The following is a 19,022-nucleotide window of genomic DNA, read 5'->3' as shown; positions in this document are numbered from 1 at the left end:
GCGGGCGGCGGCGCAGACACTCTATAAAGGGGCGAGCCCGGCGCGCCGGCGGAGAGGCGCCGCGCGGACGCCGCCAAAGTTTGCTGCCTGCGCTCGGGGCCGGGCGGCCGCCGCGGCCGGAGCCGCTCCCGGCCCGCCGGGCCGCCACCGGGCGCCGGAGAGCGCGGAGCCCGCGATGTGAGGCGGCGCCGGCCGCGCGCCCGGGTCCCGCAGGCGGCGGCCCCTCCTCGCCGCGCGGCCGCTAATTGCGAGCGCGGCCTCATTTGCATAGGCCGCCCGAGTCCGCTGGAGGCCGGCCAATCGGCGCGGCCCTCTGCTAATGGCCATGCATTATTCACCAGCCTAATTGCTCAGCCCCATGCGCGGCCCGCGCAGCCGCCGCTGCCGCCGCCCGCGCCCCGCGCCCCGCTCCCGCCCGGCCGCCCCGCGCCGTCCCCGCCGGCCGCCCCGCTGATGCCGCTGCCCTGCGAGGGGCCCGCGCGCCGCTAGCAGCATGTCTCGGCGCAAGCAGGCCAAGCCCCAGCATCTCAAGTCGGACGAGGAGCTGCCGCCGCCGGACGGGGCTCCCGAGCACGGTGAGGGGCCGCGGATCGCGGGGCGGCCGGGCGTCTGGAGGGAGCGTGGGCCCCACGAACCCGGAAAGTGCCCGGGCTCCCGCGAGCCGGTGCCTGCCGTGTGGCGCTCGACCCGGGCAGGCCAGCCTGGGGATCCGGTCCTCCGCCGGAGCGCGCGGCGCGGGAGTTTCGGGCGAAGTAAACTTGGCTCGGCCGCCGGGAGTTGAGCTGCGCGCGTAGGCGCCAGGGCTCGGGGACCGCGGGGAGCCCGCGCTGCCCCGCGGAGGCCAGCGCGCCTAGCCGGGCGCGGGCGGGAGGGGCCGAGCTGCCGCCTCCGCGCCGCCCCCCGGGCTCCCCACGGCTGGACACTGGGGCTGGCCTCTGCGATCGCGGCGCCCACTCGGGAAAGCGCGGCGGCGAGGACGCGTCCCGGGATCTCCCACCGCCGGATGCGGGCCGGGGCAGCTTTGTTCGGCGCCCGGCGCCCCAGGCGGTGCGCTCTCGGAGCGGATCCGCCGCCCTGACCGCGGCCTCCCCCTCCCCTGCAGGCCAGCGGCCGCTGGTTGTGCCCCGAGGGCCGCGGAGCCCGAGAGGTCCCGGCGCGCCGACAAACCAGCGATCCCATTCCGAGGCGAGTAGGAAGTCGGTGTGGCCTGGCCTTTCCTAATGGCCGCCTTGGGAATTAACCCCGGGTGAGCTGCCCCGCGGCGCGGGGGTGCTCGTGCACGCGGTAGGACCCGGCACGCTTCTGTCGCCTCGGTTTTCTGGGCCTTTTCCTGCTCTTGGAGGCACCGCGGCCACTTTTGCAGTCGGCTTGGGGGTAGGGACTTCCTGCCCATCCAGGAGGGAAGGTAGGAGCCGCGAAAGTTAGCTCCGGGCGAAGAGCGGGCTGGCCTGGCGCGCCCCAGCCCGGGAAAGTGAAGCCTCGGGCCTCGCGCCGCCCGCGGGTCCCCAGGGTGCGGGAGGGGCGGCCGCGGGGCGATCGCGGGACGCGGGGCGACCCTGCACTTGCCCGGAGTCCGGGCACCGAGTAGTGTGATCCTTACGAAACAGGCCGGCCAACTTTTTGGATTAACCTATTATAAGTGGTTTAGAGCAGATACGCATCTTTGCTTTGGGAGCTAGGCTGCAGAAAATAAAAGGAGTTGAGGAGTTTAGCGAGCGGTGCCGTAAAGTTTGCCAAAGCAGGTATTCGTCCACATCGGAATGGAGAAGGGAGCAAAGGCTTCTTACGCGGCTGGGAATTCAGGAATTAAATAAAATTCGTGAACTCGTGAGGGTCTTTTTTGTCGCAGCGGAGGTAAGAGGTTCTTATCTGTGTCGCCTGGTCACCCAAGATTAGAACGGGAGATATGCTAAAAAGAAACGCTTGCATATGGTGGGTAGATTAAGGACAAAGAATCTTTTTGTCATGGAAATGGATTTTTTTTTGTTTTGTTTACTTCATCACATAGAATTTCTCACACTTGGTTTGTTTTCTATTGCCCCCAATGACTACATGATCAAATGAATGGATTTATTTCTGCCGAATGAGAAAGACAGTCTTTCCTTCAAAAGAACTACATTGCATCCCAGTGAGGAATTTTAAAGCTTTATTATTGTGGCTCCTGAATAGCTTAAAATCGGCTTTCACAGCCGCCCCAAAATGCAACAATGTAAATACTTCTCAGCTTTGTAGGGTCGTTATCAAAATGTGCAATGTCTCTTTTTATTAAAGCATATTTTAATTAATAGAGTAAAACCCCTTGTATTTAACAATTAACAAGCTGAGGCACTGCTATTCATTTTTAATTTCACTTCAGAAATGCGAGCATGGTGAACCTCCTAGTGTAGCATGTGGAGGGGTCCAGAGCCCTTATTTGAAAACCTAAGATGGAGTAAATTATTCACAAGTTCTCTTTTGAATTCCTCTTGTTGTTACTGAATTTATTTAAGGGTGAAACATATTCAGGATTTTTTTTTTTTAACCCACCATGGGATTAAAGTTTTTGTGTAGGCTATGTTTTTCAGCATCATTCAGAGTTGTAATCAAGATATTGCCACAGTTCCTGATCATACTTTGCAACAGGCCAAAAATAGCCTGTCTGGGGCTGAGTCTCAGTCAAGGAGTGTGTTCCCCCGATTGTTCCCGCAAACTGTTTAAAAAATAGTTCTTTCTGATTTAATTATTCTGAAGCTGATTGTTCATGGAGCATAAAAGATACTCTGTTCTCTGTTCACTTAAGGAATGTTCATGTATGTATTACTCTGTTGTACTGATCGCCGTTAGGAGGAGAATTAAGTAAAATATTTTTTTAAAGATAAATGGTTGTGAAAATTAAATCACTCCCCCATGAATTCAGATATTCTCAGAATTATATTTTGTTAAAAGCAGTGGAAATAAACAAACTATGCATCAAGTTATAAGTGAACTAAGTTTACATTGTTTTAGAAAGGAAGTAAATAATTCCTTTGTATCACTTTGGGTGTTACATGTTAATTAAACCAGTAAATGCCTGCAATAAAATTGAAAGTTCTTGATAATGACATGAAACACAAATATTCTGTGCAAAATTTTTAGTATGGTATGGGCGGGGCAGAGGTGCACAGTCACATTAATTTACAGTAAAAGGCTTTATTTCTTTTAAAAGAGAAATGTGACTTATTTTTCAGGCTTTAGTTTTTAGGCAAGCAGTGAAAAGACAGCTATCCAAAAATGCCTTAGTGCTTTCCAGACCTTATTGCAAAAGTGAAGTATGATGACGTATGTAGAATGGGAAAAAGCAATAAAGATTTACATAGAGTTCTAAAGTTATTCTGTTGTTAAAGACGTGTTTTAAGGATGGCTGGGACTCGACTTACATTCCCAATAGGTACTACCTTTTAAAATTGCAAAGTGTTTCCTTCCTGTTTCTGAAAATTTAGAAATAAATGGGATGCAGTTTTAGGATTCAGTTAATTAAATGTATGCCACCAATATTGAAGTCCTCTGAGCCAGCTGAATGTTTTTGTTCTAAGAAAAATTAATTAAAACTTCTAATGACGGAAGAGCACTTAACACTCCTACTAAGAGCTTTAAAAGGTGTATTATTGCTATCCTTCATTGGATAAAATACAAAGGAGGAGGGATATATTTTATTGTCGTTAGAAGGAAAATATGTATATAAGGAAGAACAAAAGAATATTATAATTTAAAGCAGTTTGCCATCCTGTATCTTGTTTGTTTTTTATTTTCTGCCAACTCACAGTTACATGGCTATCTTAAAAATCCTTTAAAATGTGGTGATCCTGTGATTTAAGACTTTACCAGTGGTATTCATCGACTGTGTTTAAATTAAGGGGAAGAAGGCCCCAGCCCTGGGTGCTGAGATCTTTTCTCTTTTATCTGTCTGTGCATGATTTGCCTTCAGCGCTCAGGGCACTCACTCACACACTTACAATTCAGCATTGCAAAAGGAAACAATACAGAAGCCACTTTCTAACATCCATAGGCAGACTGTTTTCTCTGAAACATGAAAGGTAAGGAGTAAGTTAAGCAGGAGGGGAAAGGAAAAGAAGAATTTGCAAACATTTATTTTTAAAATGGCAGTTAAAATCCTAATCTATTTAAAAATGCATAATTTGTCGACCAATAAAAAGTCTGCCAATTAATTCGCACCGTACAGAGAAAGAGCTGATTATGTAAGAGTTAGGGATTTTTTTAAGGCACATTTAAACTTCCACAATCTATGCATAATCCAATATTTTTAGGTCTGTTTAGATCCAGAAAAGGAAGACGGTATGGACCGACAGCAGGAATTACTTAGCAAGCTGATTATTTTTTGTATACAAGATGATGGCAAAAGTGGGTCAGATTTCATTTTCAACTACAGTCTCTAAGAGGCTTTGCCATTCACCCCAAGATAGCTCTGAGAACGTTTTCTTTTGGGGAGAATTCAGCAAAGGTGCAACCAAGGTTTCTGTTCTGTGTACTGAACACCAGTTAGAATTTAACATCCTTAAATGTAAGTATTTTATTTGCATGAAATAAAAACCTGCTTAACTGCCAATGAGGTCATGCCTCATCCTTTAAGGCTGGAAATAGTTTCAAGAAAGAGAATTGTTAAATAATACCTACAAGAGGAAGAGGTTTTGTTGTTTTGTTAGTTTTCATTTCCTTCATGGTTTCTTGACCAGCTGCCAGGCTAAGAGCAGCCTCGTGAAAACGAGAGCTGCTTCTGCCGCTGGTGGGCCAGGTTTGCCATCACAGCATGTGCGATGCTGCCCACGCTCCGGATAAGACCAGGCGTAAGTAAAAGCTATGTAGACATTGCATGTTTCACTATTACTCTACATAAACTTTTATATTTTAAAAAAGAGCCCCGTCCTAAGATTATATTCAGTTTTTCACTATTACTTGACATAAACTTAAGCCCTATCCTTAGGTTTTTCTCTCTAATTTGAACACTTCTGTGATCTGGAAAGCAGTTAATTTCCAAGCTGATGAGTAAGGCAAGTCATATCGCAGCAAGTGTGAAATATTAATTGAAATAATAAAATAATGTAATGGGCTCTATTTATGTGAGAGATCAGGGTTGGCCTGTTTGTTAATTAAAGGCAAGAGTGCGGGTCCAGGGAGACCTGAGGCTCTGGGGTGGCATCCAGGCGCCCCTCCGTGGGCCTGTCTCTTCCAGGCATCCCGGATTAGCCCTGCTGACCATCCGGGACCCCTCCCCCTCCGCGTTCCAGGAAGCCTTGGGGCCGCACAGGGTCCTGCCTGGTGGCCTGGGATCTGTGAGAAGGTGGGCTTGCAGGGGACTGCAGCTTCCTGGTGCTCTACCAGAGGTGGGTGGCTCAGAGCACTGCTGCAGCAGACCTGCTGGTTTAACCTTTGCCTGCTTTGCCCTGCCAGGGGTGGCCACTAGATGTCAAGCTCATAATACAATTAGTGCATCTGTGCTGTTGACCTTGGCAACAGGACTCACCAGTGTTCTGTTAAGTGTTAACACTGGCTCTGGGAGTGGACTGGGGACCTACAGGTTTGCCCTGTGCTGCTGGGCTTATCAGATGCCCGGCTAGTTCAGCACAAGTGTTTATAGTTCTCCAAGAGGGAGAGAGACCCGTTTTCTTTTGTGCGGCTGTTACATCTTGAACTGTTTAATTAACCCTGCAGGTGCCGTGGCTCTTGGTCTTAATTCTTCGGCATTCCTGGTCCTCTTTGCTGAGTGCCCTCTCCAGACCGCCGTTTGATCGTTGACTGTAGGCTCAGCGCAGGCAGACGCTGGCTTCAGCCCCCGGGCAGAGCTTTTCCAGGAGGATTTTTTCTTTTTTTTTGCTCATGTGTAAACTTCCCCTGTAGAAATGGAACAGTGTGCTGAGGTGATGGCAAATCCTGAAAATGATTTAATAACCTGAGGCCGAGTGCAGGAGTCGATAGTCAGTCGACGGATGGGCGCCTTCTTCCTGGACACCGCGCAGTGCCGCAGCTGCGGGGCCCTTCAGGCCAGGTGTTTGTGCATCCGAGAGGCTTGGCTTATTTCTTTATCGTTGTGCCGGTGGATATGGAAAGTGAGGAGGTGGGGGAGGACCTAGGCAATTGGCTGCACAGATGCATGGTGAAGTAGCTCATTTAGTTTCATGTGTGAGTTTATCTGGACCAAAAAAGTGACCCAGCGCAAACCGTGCTTTTCCCCTCCCCGAATTTTGATCGAAATGGTCTGCACTGGCCGCCGAATCTCAGGTTTGTGCGTTGCTCGTGAGGCACAGATAGTGATATCCGTGCATTCATCGGAAGGGTGATTACAGCATAATATCTGAATGAAAGAACGATTGTGCAACCTTGAAGTGCAACAAACATCTTATTATTTGATACAGCGTCGGGCAGATAGTTAAGACAAGTGAACGTTGTGGCTGCTTTCCAGCTGCGTGCGTCCATAAAGGAAACAGTGTTCTCCCTCCCCGGTGCTTCACCCCGCAGAGGAGAACCCGCAAACCTTTTAAACAGAAGGCGTTTGGTGCCTGTGCCACAGGTGGTCCGTCCTTAACACGTTTGAGGCGTGGGCCACTGAGTCGGCGGAAGCCGGCCTGCGGGTCAGCGCGGCTTGGGCGAGGCGCGAGCGCCCTCCGCTGACCGGCTCCGAGCGCACACGCTTGGAGGTCTAGGGAAAGGACAAAATTTTTCTATCGCGTCTGGAATTTCTTCTACATTGTTAAACACAGTAGGGGTCTCTATTTGTCTCCTCCTGTTTCACAGCTTGGGCTCAGTATGTGATAATTCATCTTTCTTTATGGGATTCAAAGCTATCATAAGGAGTTAAAAAGAATTAATTTGCAAGAAAATAGTGTCTCCTAACAATTTGGGAAAACTTGAAAAATGCTTCTTAGATTTTTAAGGGATGGAAAAGGCACAGGAGAAAAGTACAGTTTCCTTTCCTCAAGACCCACGTGTCTGTTTCCCAGTTACTAATTAAAGTGACGAGATTAACATCCCTTTTCCCATAAGGGACAAGTTTTGCTTCTCGTCTTGTTAAAAGGAATTAAAAAGTGTAGCAGAATCAAGGTGAAAGTTTGAGCTTGACCAACAAAATTATCAAACACCTGTTTACTGCTCTGTGTAAGTGGTTACTTATTTACAAGGTACCACCTCCGGGACGCAGAGAATAAAAACGCCTTACTGAGAACTCCACTTAGAATTTTTTTAGGAAAGCATCATGTGGCAAATATTCTCATCAATATTACCATGATGCTTTTCACTTGTAGCTTAAAAAGATCACTGGGCATGTAAGCATTCTGCCAGGTCATCTCTACTTGGAAGACCACCTTAGCTTTTGCAGGCAGTGAAAACCTGATCCCTGTATAACATGATCCTTGTATATTGTATAGCAGACCAGGAATCGGAGCTGAGAGAGAGATGATGCAAGGGGAGGTCCTTTCACACCCAGAGAGTTATAAAGGGGACATTTTTGTTAAACATCTTCTGTGTTTTTATTAGTGAGAAGGGGGAAAATATGTACTTTTAATACTGCCGTTGAGGCCTTCCCTAGTTGGAGGCCTCTCTCTGAAAGGCGAGGGAAGCCTTTTGCCCCTCCTGTGGCACCCTAGATGGCACACGTGCTCAGGAGTGCTTGAATGGTGAGCGTTAGAAACCCTGAAAATCTCATGTATAAATAGTAAGTGTGGGGCTAGCTGTAAACTAATTGCACATTTCCTCTCCAATTGAAATAGCTTCAGCTTCCTGCGTGTCCCTCCTCCTGACTGTGTCCAGGAGAACAGACCCCATCGCCGGGCTGGCAGCCACGGCCAGTGCATCCTTCATGTTAGCAAAATAGGGTTATTTTCACAACAGCTCCTTCTTCTCGTTGACACTCAGTCAGTCCAGCAAAGCTGTGTGGCACTTTCAGAAAGTAACCTCGACCAAATACTCCTGTTGACCAAGAAGGGAAGATTCCTGCCTAAGTTCTGTTCCTGGGTGCGCTGGTTGGCATTTTTCTCCACTAGTTCTAACCCTTGCACAGTCTAAGCCTCTGACTCTTTGCAGTTTGAAGTCTCTTAAGTCGTTGATCTGCCAAAATGCAAAAAATAAATTATTTTGACATTAACGATAATGTTAACAATGCTTGTTTTTCAGTTGTCCCTTTTAGGAAGAAAGAATTTCCTATTGCATTGGAAATAAATTTCTCAAACGTGTACTGTTGTTACAGTGGCTCATGGACATGGCTTTACCGTGAAACAAAAATCTTAAAGCCATATCAACAAATGGATATAATAACTTCTACTTTTAGAATGCAAAAGCCAGTTTCCAATGTAAGTTTAATTAAAAGATAGTTGAATCCGACGCAATAGTGGCTTAACACAACGGCAGGATTAAAGGACTTTATACGTTATATGATAAAATTGCAGCTGCTGTCAGATCTTTCCTATGAGGGTTTTCCTGTTATAGAAAGCACTTTTTTAAAGATAAGTACTTCCAGATTAGCATGTCTACGCCGTAACACGATGCGTGTAGCCACTGTAACGAGAAGCAAGTTTTAACAACTTGTTTTGCGTCTCACCCCGAACGCGACGTAAGGTCGCTGCTTTCACTCTGGACTCAGGTGCAGTCTTGCTGCCTCTAAAGAGCTCTGTCCCCAGGGAGACAGGCTCGCTTTGGTTCTTCTCTCCCAACCAGTTCAGCTGAAGCACTTGTTGTTCTTCAAAAACGTTCTTAAAATCTGCACCCAAGCTTTCAATTCCACACATGACGTATTAGACTCTTTTCATTTGTATTCATTGCATTCAAGACCGTCTTGTGAAATTTGGGCTTCTCTATAACTTTCATGGAATGCTAATCCCACTCAGATTTGATAGTGAAACAAGTAGAAATTAACATTGAAGTGATCATGTTACCATATTTCATGCAGACCCCAGTAAGAAAACTGTAGGTGGTGATTCTAAATTGTTTGCCCTCAATAAGAAATATGAATTGTATTGAGGAATTTTTTTTGTTCACTGATTGTAGTTTTTTAAATATGTTTTAGTTAAAAGGTAAATTTATTATGAAACTTCGCTTGTAAAATCCAACCACTGTTTTGTTAGGTTCATTAACATAATGAACTAACAGGCCCTAATGTTCAGAATGCCATTTTCACCCGATTTCCTCTCTTCAGTTTTGCTTTCCTTCTTCAATTTTAGAGGCATACAGTGGAAGTTTATTTTACTTTGGCAAGAATATCTTCATTGTGTTTCGGTAATTATCAATTTCCGTTAAACAAAATGGCTTGTTATTCGGTAGATAGTGCTTAAATATTATTATTCTGTGCATGGTTTCTACAACTGAGACACAGTTATAATTTTGCTAACCTGCAATGGGGGCAGGAGGAAATTACCTTCCCAGCTTTCTTGACTTTGCAGGTGAACCCCACATACTTAGCACATGAAAAAAGCCAATGGAAATGTAAAGATGTATCTTTAAAGTAAATAGAGATTTATTTGGGTTTCTTAAAACTTTAGAGACAAGTACAGTGTAAAATAAAATCCTGTTTCCTTATTTCACATGCCATAATTTGTTACAAAGAAAATCTGGGAAATGCTCATTTATAAAGATGTAAGTTAACGTAAAGTAAATTCTTCTAGCAATTGTTGCACTTTAAGTGATCCAGCAATCAGCCAATTTCTAAGCATTTTCTCAGTGAATTGTCCCTAATACATACTCCATATTAAAAAATATAATCTTATATAGCACAGGGAACTATATTCAACTTTTATATATTCAACTATTATTCTTTAATAATCTATAATGGAAAAGAATCTGAAAAAGAATACAGATATAAAATATAAATATGTATACATACAAAATAATCACTTTGCTGTACACCTGAAACTAATGCAACATTGTAAATCAACTATACTTCAATAATAATTTTTTGGAAAAGAAAATGAAAAATATTCTTTGGACAAAATATACACTTGTGTTTAATTGTGTAAAACTTTAAACGTATATACCATGTGAATGCTTTTGTATACCATGTAAGTTATACATTTTTTTCTTCTCTGAGGAATAAAGATGTAAAAATAATTTTTCAAAAAATTAGCAGTATTTAATTTCTCTGTATTTTTCTCTTTTTGTGGTTTTCTTTTTAAAAAATACTAAAATTAAAACTCTATGAAGACTATGGCTGGCCTTTTATATCATAGCTTTAAATTGTTAAAATTAACTTTTAGAATATTTTGTGTTCTGGTAATTATACTATTTATGATACAGTATAACACTGATTCCAACTTGATTGCTTAATGCAGATGAACTTTTTAAAATATCCACTAGTGCTTTTTTTAATATGTGGGTCTGCAGAAAAACAACCCACTGTTATGAACAAATTGTAGAGATTCTTTGCCTTTTTAAAATAGGTGGACTAAAATGTGAGATAGCCCGTGTTTTCTTATCATTAAGAAATTATTTACCTGAAGAGTTGAGGCTTTTTTCCTGCCCTGTTCCATAACCTTTGCGAGTTTCAGATCAGATTTTGCATACATAGAGCAAAGTTAAGTACTCCAAGTATTTATTTTGTTAACGCTGCTATCTGCAGTATAAATCAGCCATGTCTTTGCTTCCAGCTACACTCGACCTCATTACAGACACCGATTCCGCTCCTGCCTCTGTGCAGTAAGGAGACTCCTTGCAGTCTGAGCTTCAGCACTGAATTTAGTTTAAAAGTCTAGCAGGTCTTTATGGGCTGCAGCTCTAACTTTTTCCCCTTCAAATGGTTGAGCCAGTTAAGAAAATGCTAATTGAACACTGCTAATAATTTTTTAAAGGCACGTATAAATTACCTGGAAATAGCAGTCTTGTGGAGAGCAGCCGACCAACCTCGAATTATAGTTTTATTTTCTTCTCTAGCAGGGGGACTAAATGTTTTCACAGGATATTTTTTACAAGTCAGATTTCTTTATTGAGATCAGTGCCGAATCCTTCTTTCCCTAAAACCCTAAACGAGAAAACATGGAGGCTTCGCAGCAAATCCATTTGTTGATGTTTCAACAGTAAACGGTTTTCGGGGATGTGGACCTGAGGATGCGTGGCGCTCACACCCCACTGCGCACGACAACAAAGGGCCGGCTTGAGGCTGTCACTTGTCTCTGTTCACGTGATTTGTCGCTGTCACTCCATCCGCAAGTTGACGAAAAGCAGTTGCAAGGCAGTGTTACCCAGACCGGCACAGGGAGCCTGAGCACCCCGTTGAGGGGGCCCTGTCACCCCAGCCCCCCTGAAAGTAGGAGCTGGGCATGTCCTCAGATGTTGGTTTCTCCTTCCTGTATAGCTATTTATTTGATCAGGTGTGAATGAGAATCATTCATTAAACAGGGTTGTTATTCGGCACAAGAGGGTAAGGGGAGTCGGCAAGTCGCTGCCTACAACAGTAATTAAACATGTGTAACCAATTAGAGGGTTTCCACCATGGCACAAGCGTATAATTTGCTAAGTCTTTCTATGTGAATAGATGAAAATAGGTACAAAAAGTGTGTCTGACTACAATGTTCTCATGTTAAACATGTCAACATAAATGAACTTTAAATATATAATTTCTAGTTCGTTAACAATCTGTGGGACACGATTGGCTAGTAACAATAACATATAATTTTGGTTCATTTTGCCAAGAAATATGGCATCTGACAGAGGCAATTAATTGTATTAAACATGATTAATTTTAGGCACAGACTATATTGATGTTATTCGTTTGGTGAATCCTGAAATGTAGAAACGCACTGTGTCTGGAGGCAAGTGCACCCGCTAGAAAGATACAGGATTGATGTGTTGATCGAACTGCAAGTCGGGGAGATTGTTTTTCTGAGCAGAGATGTAAGAAGTGCTTATATATTCTTTGTTATATTTACAAATGAAAGTATTTAGCTGAAATTTCCTCCATGAAATAAATGCCCATTGATTTGAAAGGTTCTGTAGAATTACATTAAATCTGTAATGTCTCCGCGCAGCATAAAGATAATAAATCTCCGTGGTCCGAGCCCAGGAGAGAGGCTGCGGCCGGCTCCCCTGTCAGGTGCTGACGTGAGTTTGAAAGGTTACAGATTAGTTTAGCAATGTTAAGCGAACTGGCAAAGGCATCTCTGATTTTGCTGGAAATGAAGCCGGATGGTAGGGGAGTCCTAATGAGCCCATCGAAGGCTGGCTTTGTACCCAACAGACAGGGTGGCTGCAGATTGTATGAAAATATTGGAAATCAATGGCTTCTATGGAATTTCATTAAGCAGCAGTATCCACAATTGATAGAACCTCATAATTTGATGGATTGTGCTAAGAAAATGATTAGCTAGCTAGAAAGAGTCATAGAATACACACGCCAGGACGTCAGAAATGTTGAAGTGGGGTAATTTGTACAGAATAAAAAATATTGATTTTACTTATGTGCCAAATTTTGAGATGGAGGGCGGGCTGTCTCTTGAGGCCAGGCTGATGTAATGTCTTGCTTTTCCAGCAGCCCCCGGGGAGGGTGCCGAGGACGCGGACAGCGGCAACGAGAGCCGGAGCGGAGGCGAGGACACACACGTGTGCGAGAAGTGCTGCGCCGAATTCTTCAAGTGGGCTGACCTGCTGGCGCACAAGGAGGCCTGCACCAAGAACCCGCTGGTGCTAATCGTGGGCGAGGATGAGCCCGCCCCGCCCTCCGAGGACTTCCCCGAGGCGTCCCCGGCCAGCTCGGCCAGCGAGCGCGCGGACAGCGAGGCCGCCGAAGAGACAGCGGCGGCGGCGGCAGCGGCCCCGGAGGGCGGGGAGGCCGCGGAGGCGAGGGCGCCGGAGCGGGAGGACGAGCCCATGGAGGTGGGCGCGCCCGCGGACAAGGGCTTCCAGGGCCCGGGCGCGGCGCATGTGGGGCAGCCGCCTCCGCCGCCAGGCCCCGAGCCAGCCCCCGGGGCGGCCTACGGCATGCCCAGCACCAACGTGACCCTGGAGACCCTCCTGAGCACCAAGGTGGCCGTGGCGCAGTTCTCGCAGACCTCGCGGGCCGCGGGCGCGGCGGGCCCGGGCGGTGGCGTGGCGGCCGCCGCGCTCCCGCTGATCCTGGAGCAGCTCGTGGCCCTGCAGCAGCAGCAGGTGCAGCAGCTGCAGCTCATCGAGCAGATCCGCAGCCAGGTGGCCCTCATGAGCCGCCCGCTGCCGCCCTCCCGGCCGCCGCTGCACCCCGGGCCGGCCGCGCACCCCACCCTGCCACTCTCGGCCGGCGCCGGCCCCGCGGCCACGGCGCAGGGACCCGCCGCCCCGCCGGCGGCCTACGAGGGCCCCCAACACCTGGCCACGCCGGCGTCCACAGCCAGCAGCACCCCGCACGTCGCGGGCGGAGGCCCCTCGGCGCCGGAGCTCGGCGCCCCCGCGTGCTCTGGCGCCCCCGCGACCTCCACGGCCTCCGCCCCAGCAGCCGGCGCCTCAGGGGGCGCCTCCCGGCCACAGAACGCCCCCACGCCCCCCGCCCTGGGGCCCGGGCCGCTGCTCAGCTCCGCGCCCAGCCTGCCAAGCCCACTGCTACCTCAGACCTCCGCCAGCAGCGTCATCTTCCCCAACCCGCTGGTTAGCATCGCGGCCACGGCCAACGCGCTGGACCCCCTGTCGGCCCTCATGAAGCACCGCAAGGGCAAGCCCCCCAACGTGTCGGTGTTCGAGCCCAAGGCCAGCACTGAGGACCCCTTCTTCAAGCACAAGTGCAGGTTCTGCGCCAAAGTGTTCGGGAGCGACAGTGCCCTGCAGATCCACCTTCGCTCGCACACGGGCGAGCGGCCCTTCAAGTGCAACATCTGCGGGAACCGCTTCTCCACCAAGGGCAACCTGAAGGTGCACTTCCAGAGACACAAGGAGAAGTACCCCCACATCCAGATGAACCCCTACCCGGTGCCCGAGTATCTGGACAACGTGCCCACCTGCTCCGGGATTCCCTACGGGATGTCGCTGCCGCCAGAGAAACCGGTCACCACCTGGCTGGACAGCAAGCCGGCGCTGCCCACTGTGCCCACTTCGGTGGGGCTGCAGCTCCCGCCCACCCTCCCGGGTGTGGGCGTCAGCAGCTACGTGGACTCCCCCAGCCTCACCCCCGCCAGCCGCTCCCCGCAGCGGCCCTCGCCCGCGTCCAGCGAGTGCCCCTCTTTGTCCCCAGGCCTGACCAGCTCCGAGGCAGGCGTCCCGGTGGCTGCGGGATCCCCACAGCCGGCGCCCGGTGGATCTTCCCTGCCCAAGACCGAGCCTGTGAGCCTGCCCTGCACAAACGCCAGGGTAGGGGACCTCCCGGCCACGGCGGGGCAGGTCTCCACCGCATCTGCCCTGGCGGACAGCGGCGCATCCCCAGGCCTCTGCAGCCCGGTCCTCCCGGCCGGGGCCGAGCCGTTTAAGGCCAAGTTCCCCTTCGGAGGGCTGCTCGACTCTATGCAAACGTCCGAAACCTCCAAGCTGCAGCAGCTGGTGGAGAACATAGACAAGAAGATGACAGACCCCAACCAGTGCGTCATCTGCCACCGCGTGCTGAGCTGCCAGAGCGCCCTGAAGATGCACTACCGGACGCACACGGGCGAGCGGCCCTTCAAGTGCAAGATCTGCGGGCGTGCCTTCACCACCAAGGGCAACCTGAAGACGCACTTCGGCGTGCACCGCGCCAAGCCGCCCCTGCGCGTGCAGCACTCCTGCCCCATCTGCCAGAAGAAGTTCACCAATGCCGTGGTGCTTCAGCAGCACATCCGCATGCACATGGGGGGCCAGATCCCCAACACGCCGCTGCCCGAGGGCTTCCAGGACGCCATGGACGCCGTGCTGCCCTACGACGACAAGGCCGCCGACGCCCTGAGTGCCTGCGACGACGACATGGACGACAACTCCCTGGAGGATGACGCCGAGCTGAAGGACGTGGCTGGCGACCCGAACAAGCCGCTGCTGGCCTTCTCAGGCTCCTGCCCGCCCTCCCCGCCTTCCGTCATCTCCAGCATCGCCGCCCTGGAGAACCAGATGAAGATGATGGACTCGGTCATGAGCTGCCCCCAGCTGAGCGCCCTCAAGTCCCTGGAGAATGGGTCTGGGGAGAGCGACCATCTGAGCAACGACTCGTCCTCAGCCGTGGGCGACCTGGAGAGCCGGAGTGCGGGCAGCCCGGCCCTGTCTGAGTCGTCCTCCTCCTTGCAGGCCCTGTCACCCGGGAACAGTAACAGTGAGAGCCTGCCCTCCAAGTCCCCGGGCCTTGGCGCCCAGGAGGAGCCCCAGGAGACCCAGCTGAAGACGGAGAAGCCGGACAGCCCGCCCCCTGGCCCCGAGAATGGAGGGGCGCTGGACCTGACAGCCACCCACCCGGGCCGGCCGGCCATCAAGGAGGAGGCCCCCTTTAGCCTGCTGTTCCTGAGCCGCGATCGGGGTAAGTGTGCGAGCACTGTGTGTCTTGTGTGTGCCAAGCCCTTTGCTTGCAGGAGCGCCCTGGAGATCCACCTCCGCAGCCACACCAAGGAGCGGCCGTTTGTGTGTGCGGCCTGCGGGCGCGGCTGCTCCACGCTGGGTAACTTAAAGCAGCACTTACTGACCCACAGGTTGCGAGAGCTGCCTCCCCAGTTGCTTGACCCCAACTTTGCTCTAGGTCCCGGCCAGGGCACCCCGAGCCTGGGCCCTGGCTCCACGCCCACCACCATCAAAACGGAAGTGAATGGGCACAGCAAGGCCAGCCTGCTGGCCGAGGGTCCGCTGCTGCCGGCTGCCGTCCAGGTGCCCCCCGGGCCCCCGACGGTGATGAGCCCCGGCCTCGCGCCCATGCTGGCCCCCCCACCGCGCCGGACCCCCAAGCAGCACAACTGCCAATCGTGCGGGAAGACCTTCTCCTCGGCCAGCGCCCTGCAGATCCACGAGCGCACCCACACTGGGGAGAAGCCGTTTGGCTGCACCATCTGCGGGAGAGCCTTCACCACCAAGGGCAACCTCAAGGTGAGGGTCGCCTGGAGCCCCCTCGCCTCCTGTGGCTCTGGCTGAGGGGCACCCCCGAGAGAGCGTGCGTGTGCCGTGTCTATGAGTGTTATGGGCGAGTCTGCCTTGCATGTGTGCCCAGGGACGCGTGTGCCATGTGGCGCTCCCACGCACGTCCAGGGCCTAGCGAGGAGCTTGCCTTCCGTGCCGGTCTGACCTCCCCTTGAGAGGCTGGTGCTGCCTGAGTGGCTGCAGGGTGATGGGGAGATGCACACTTGCTGCCCTGAGTCCAGCAGGCCACTGGCACCAAAATAGCTAGGCTTTTAAATGCTTCCACGTGGCACAAGCCCCACTGATCCTGTCCAGAGGCCAGGGCTTTGACCTGTGGGTTTGTCCACGTGATTGCCAAGAGGGCCCAGTGGGCATTTGGCAGAAGCTTCCCAGCCCGAGGGCCAGGGGCAAACAGTACGATGATACAACGTTGGTATCAGAGATGCAGCCAGGCAGCCCATCTTCCCTGGAGGCAGGGTGTGTGGCCAGCACCACGGAGCCATTCAGGCCAGCGTGCTGCTTTCCAGCCCAGGTTAGCTGCGTGTGGGGTCTCAGCGACCCCCTTCAGTAGGCACTGTGGACGTGGCTTCCACTTCCTGAAGGCCACCTGAGGTCCTTGCTGACCACAGGTGCCCAGACGTTCCCTCTGTGTTGGGGAGAAAACCAGAGAAAGAGGCACAGGAAAGGCAGGAGTTCTGAGCAGAAGACGATCTGGGTGTAGGGGGAGCTTTGGGACCCTCCGGGTGGCCTATGGGTCTGACACCTTAGTGGGGAAATCATGCTGTCCAGCTGCGAACTGATAGGGGCGTCCATCAGCTCATCGGTCAGCTTGCCTTGTACTGGATGAAAAGAGTGTTGCAGGTTCACGTCTCAGATGTTCAGAAAACCTCACCTAACAAGTTTGCTGTCCCAGATGAATGCTCAGGCTGGGAGGAGGGGGCGGAAAGGAAGTGGAAGGCGCCCCCTGGCCTCGGATGCCCTGTAACCGGAGGCTGGGCGTGCTCACGCCCGGGTGTGGCTCTGTCCCCACAGGTGCACATGGGCACCCACATGTGGAACAACGCTCCCGCCAGGCGTGGCCGCCGCCTGTCGGTGGAGAACCCCATGGCCCTGCTGGGCGGCGACGCCCTCAAGTTCTCAGAGATGTTCCAGAAGGATCTGGCCGCACGGGCCATGAACGTGGACCCCAGCTTTTGGAACCAGTACGCCGCTGCCATCACCAACGGGCTGGCCATGAAGAACAATGAGATCTCCGTCATCCAGAACGGAGGCCTCCCCCAGCTCCCCGTAAGTCTCGGGGGTAGCGCCCTCCCCCCGCTGGGCTCCCTGGCCGCCGGGCTGGACAAGGCGCGTCCAGGCAGCAGCCCGCCCATCGCAGGGCTGGACAAAGCCAACTCGGACACAGGAGGCAGCCGGCCGTTCACACGGTTCATTGAGGATAACAAGGAGATTGGGATTAACTAGCCACGTCCCTGCCCTGCGGGTCTCCATCTCAGTTCACCCGGAGCGGGAAGGACATCACTGGGTGGCCGCCTGAGGTGGCCTCCTGCGCTGCCTGATTGCACCTTTCGAGGTGAACTTGGGAACTCGGCAACCTTGGAGATAGATTTGAGTCAGAAAGAGACGTCTTCCGAGAGCCGTCTTGGAAGCCGAAGGGGCTCAGACCACATCCGTTCCATCCCTCCAGAGCCCGCCCCGTGCCAGGGAAACTCGTCCTGTGGTCTTGTTGGAATTAGTTAGAAACTTGAACTCTGTCTTTACAACTCTCATCTCAATGACGCGGTCCAGTGCGCCTGACGCCGGTGCCGCACAGCACCTTCGCCTGTAGTATTTATGACGTTCAGATGATGCGGGTCACAGACAATGCAGCCTGACCATAACGGAAGCTTTTGTACTGCAGAATACATCTGGCTATGTGAAATTTTTTTTTTAAAGCAAGATTTGTTTTACTATAAATAAGTGGGTGATTTCCATGCAGGCAAAATTGTGAAGTTCTGTTAGGAAACAGCATGCTTTTCGTGTGCAAGCACCTGTCAGTAACAAGCCTTTTTTTTTTTTTTTTTTTTTAATTTAAATGTCTGTAGCTGCTATGTGGACAGTGGTCTCTAGTGTGGTCTGTAGCCCAGCAATTGGGAACAAGTCACAGACAGACGTCACCGTGAATTATTCACAACGTTATAGCAGTTGTGAGTAAATATTTCACATTATCAAAGCTGTACAATAAAAAAGTAATGTTTGTATAATGTGGTTGCAAACTCTTAATTTATACTATTGCACTTTTAGTATTTTGTATTAGGGAGGTTTGTCTATAATTTGAAAATTTTAAAAGATGTAAAGCATTTTATAAATAGTACTTTGATTGAAGGAAAATGAAAAAAAAAAGCTGTTACAGTCTTAGGTCAAACGTTACAAGAAATCTGTGCTCCTTAACCAGGAAAACCACCAGGACTTGTCAGTTCCTCCGTAAACTTGGGCCTGCCATTTCTTACATTGGGTGATTTAACTTTTCTAGAAAGCCCATTTAAAAGCTTGAGCACCCCCAACACAACTCTGGTGAACTCGTCTTAGGGCTGTGACACCAACACAAGCCGGGAGGGGCAGCGAGCCGCCGCCGTGCAGGTGTGACCTCGCCGTCCCCTCTGCTGCTGCCTCGCACGCCCGCGGACCAGATCCCGACTGCCTGCAGGCCTGGCACTGTGTCCGATAAACCGAGAGGTGCCGGGTGTCGGGCAGTATAATCCATCACAGCCGGGACCTTTTCTGGGTTTCTGACTTATTTATTATCTTCTCAGATGCAAACGAAGCGCACTGTGGTCCAGTCACTCCAAGTGCAGGCTTTTGCTGGTGACGGTCAGTCAGCTGCTCCGAGTCAGGGAAGGGCCCCGGGCAGGTGCAAGCGGCTCAGCTGAGCCAGGCCATGTGGACAGGTGGTGTGTTCTACCTCATTCTGTGTGCTGCACGTGTGCCGGAGTCTGAAAGCGGGACCTCCTCCGACTGCGTGGTCCCCCTGGTCATCACGCCCGGGGACAGTGCCGGGAGGCGAGCCTCAA

General features: G+C 51.0%; 1 protein-coding gene across 1 annotated transcript; it reads left to right on the top strand.

The window, feature by feature from the left end:
- Positions 1–493: 493 nt before the first annotated feature.
- SALL3 (spalt like transcription factor 3) lies at positions 494–17,436 on the top strand. The gene is made up of 3 exons (XM_052660527.1): positions 494–575; positions 12,479–15,942; positions 17,005–17,436. The coding sequence occupies exons 1-3, from the start codon at positions 494–496 to the stop codon at positions 17,434–17,436; spliced, it is 3,978 nt and encodes a 1,325-aa protein (XP_052516487.1).
- The last annotated feature ends 1,586 nt before the right edge of the window (positions 17,437–19,022 follow it).

The sequence above is a fragment of the Budorcas taxicolor genome, chromosome 22 (assembly GCF_023091745.1).
Source record: "Budorcas taxicolor isolate Tak-1 chromosome 22, Takin1.1, whole genome shotgun sequence".
Classification (NCBI taxonomy): domain Eukaryota; kingdom Metazoa; phylum Chordata; class Mammalia; order Artiodactyla; family Bovidae; genus Budorcas; species Budorcas taxicolor.
The sequence above is the reverse complement of the archived record's forward strand: the minus strand, read 5'-3'. Positions and strand labels throughout refer to the sequence as shown.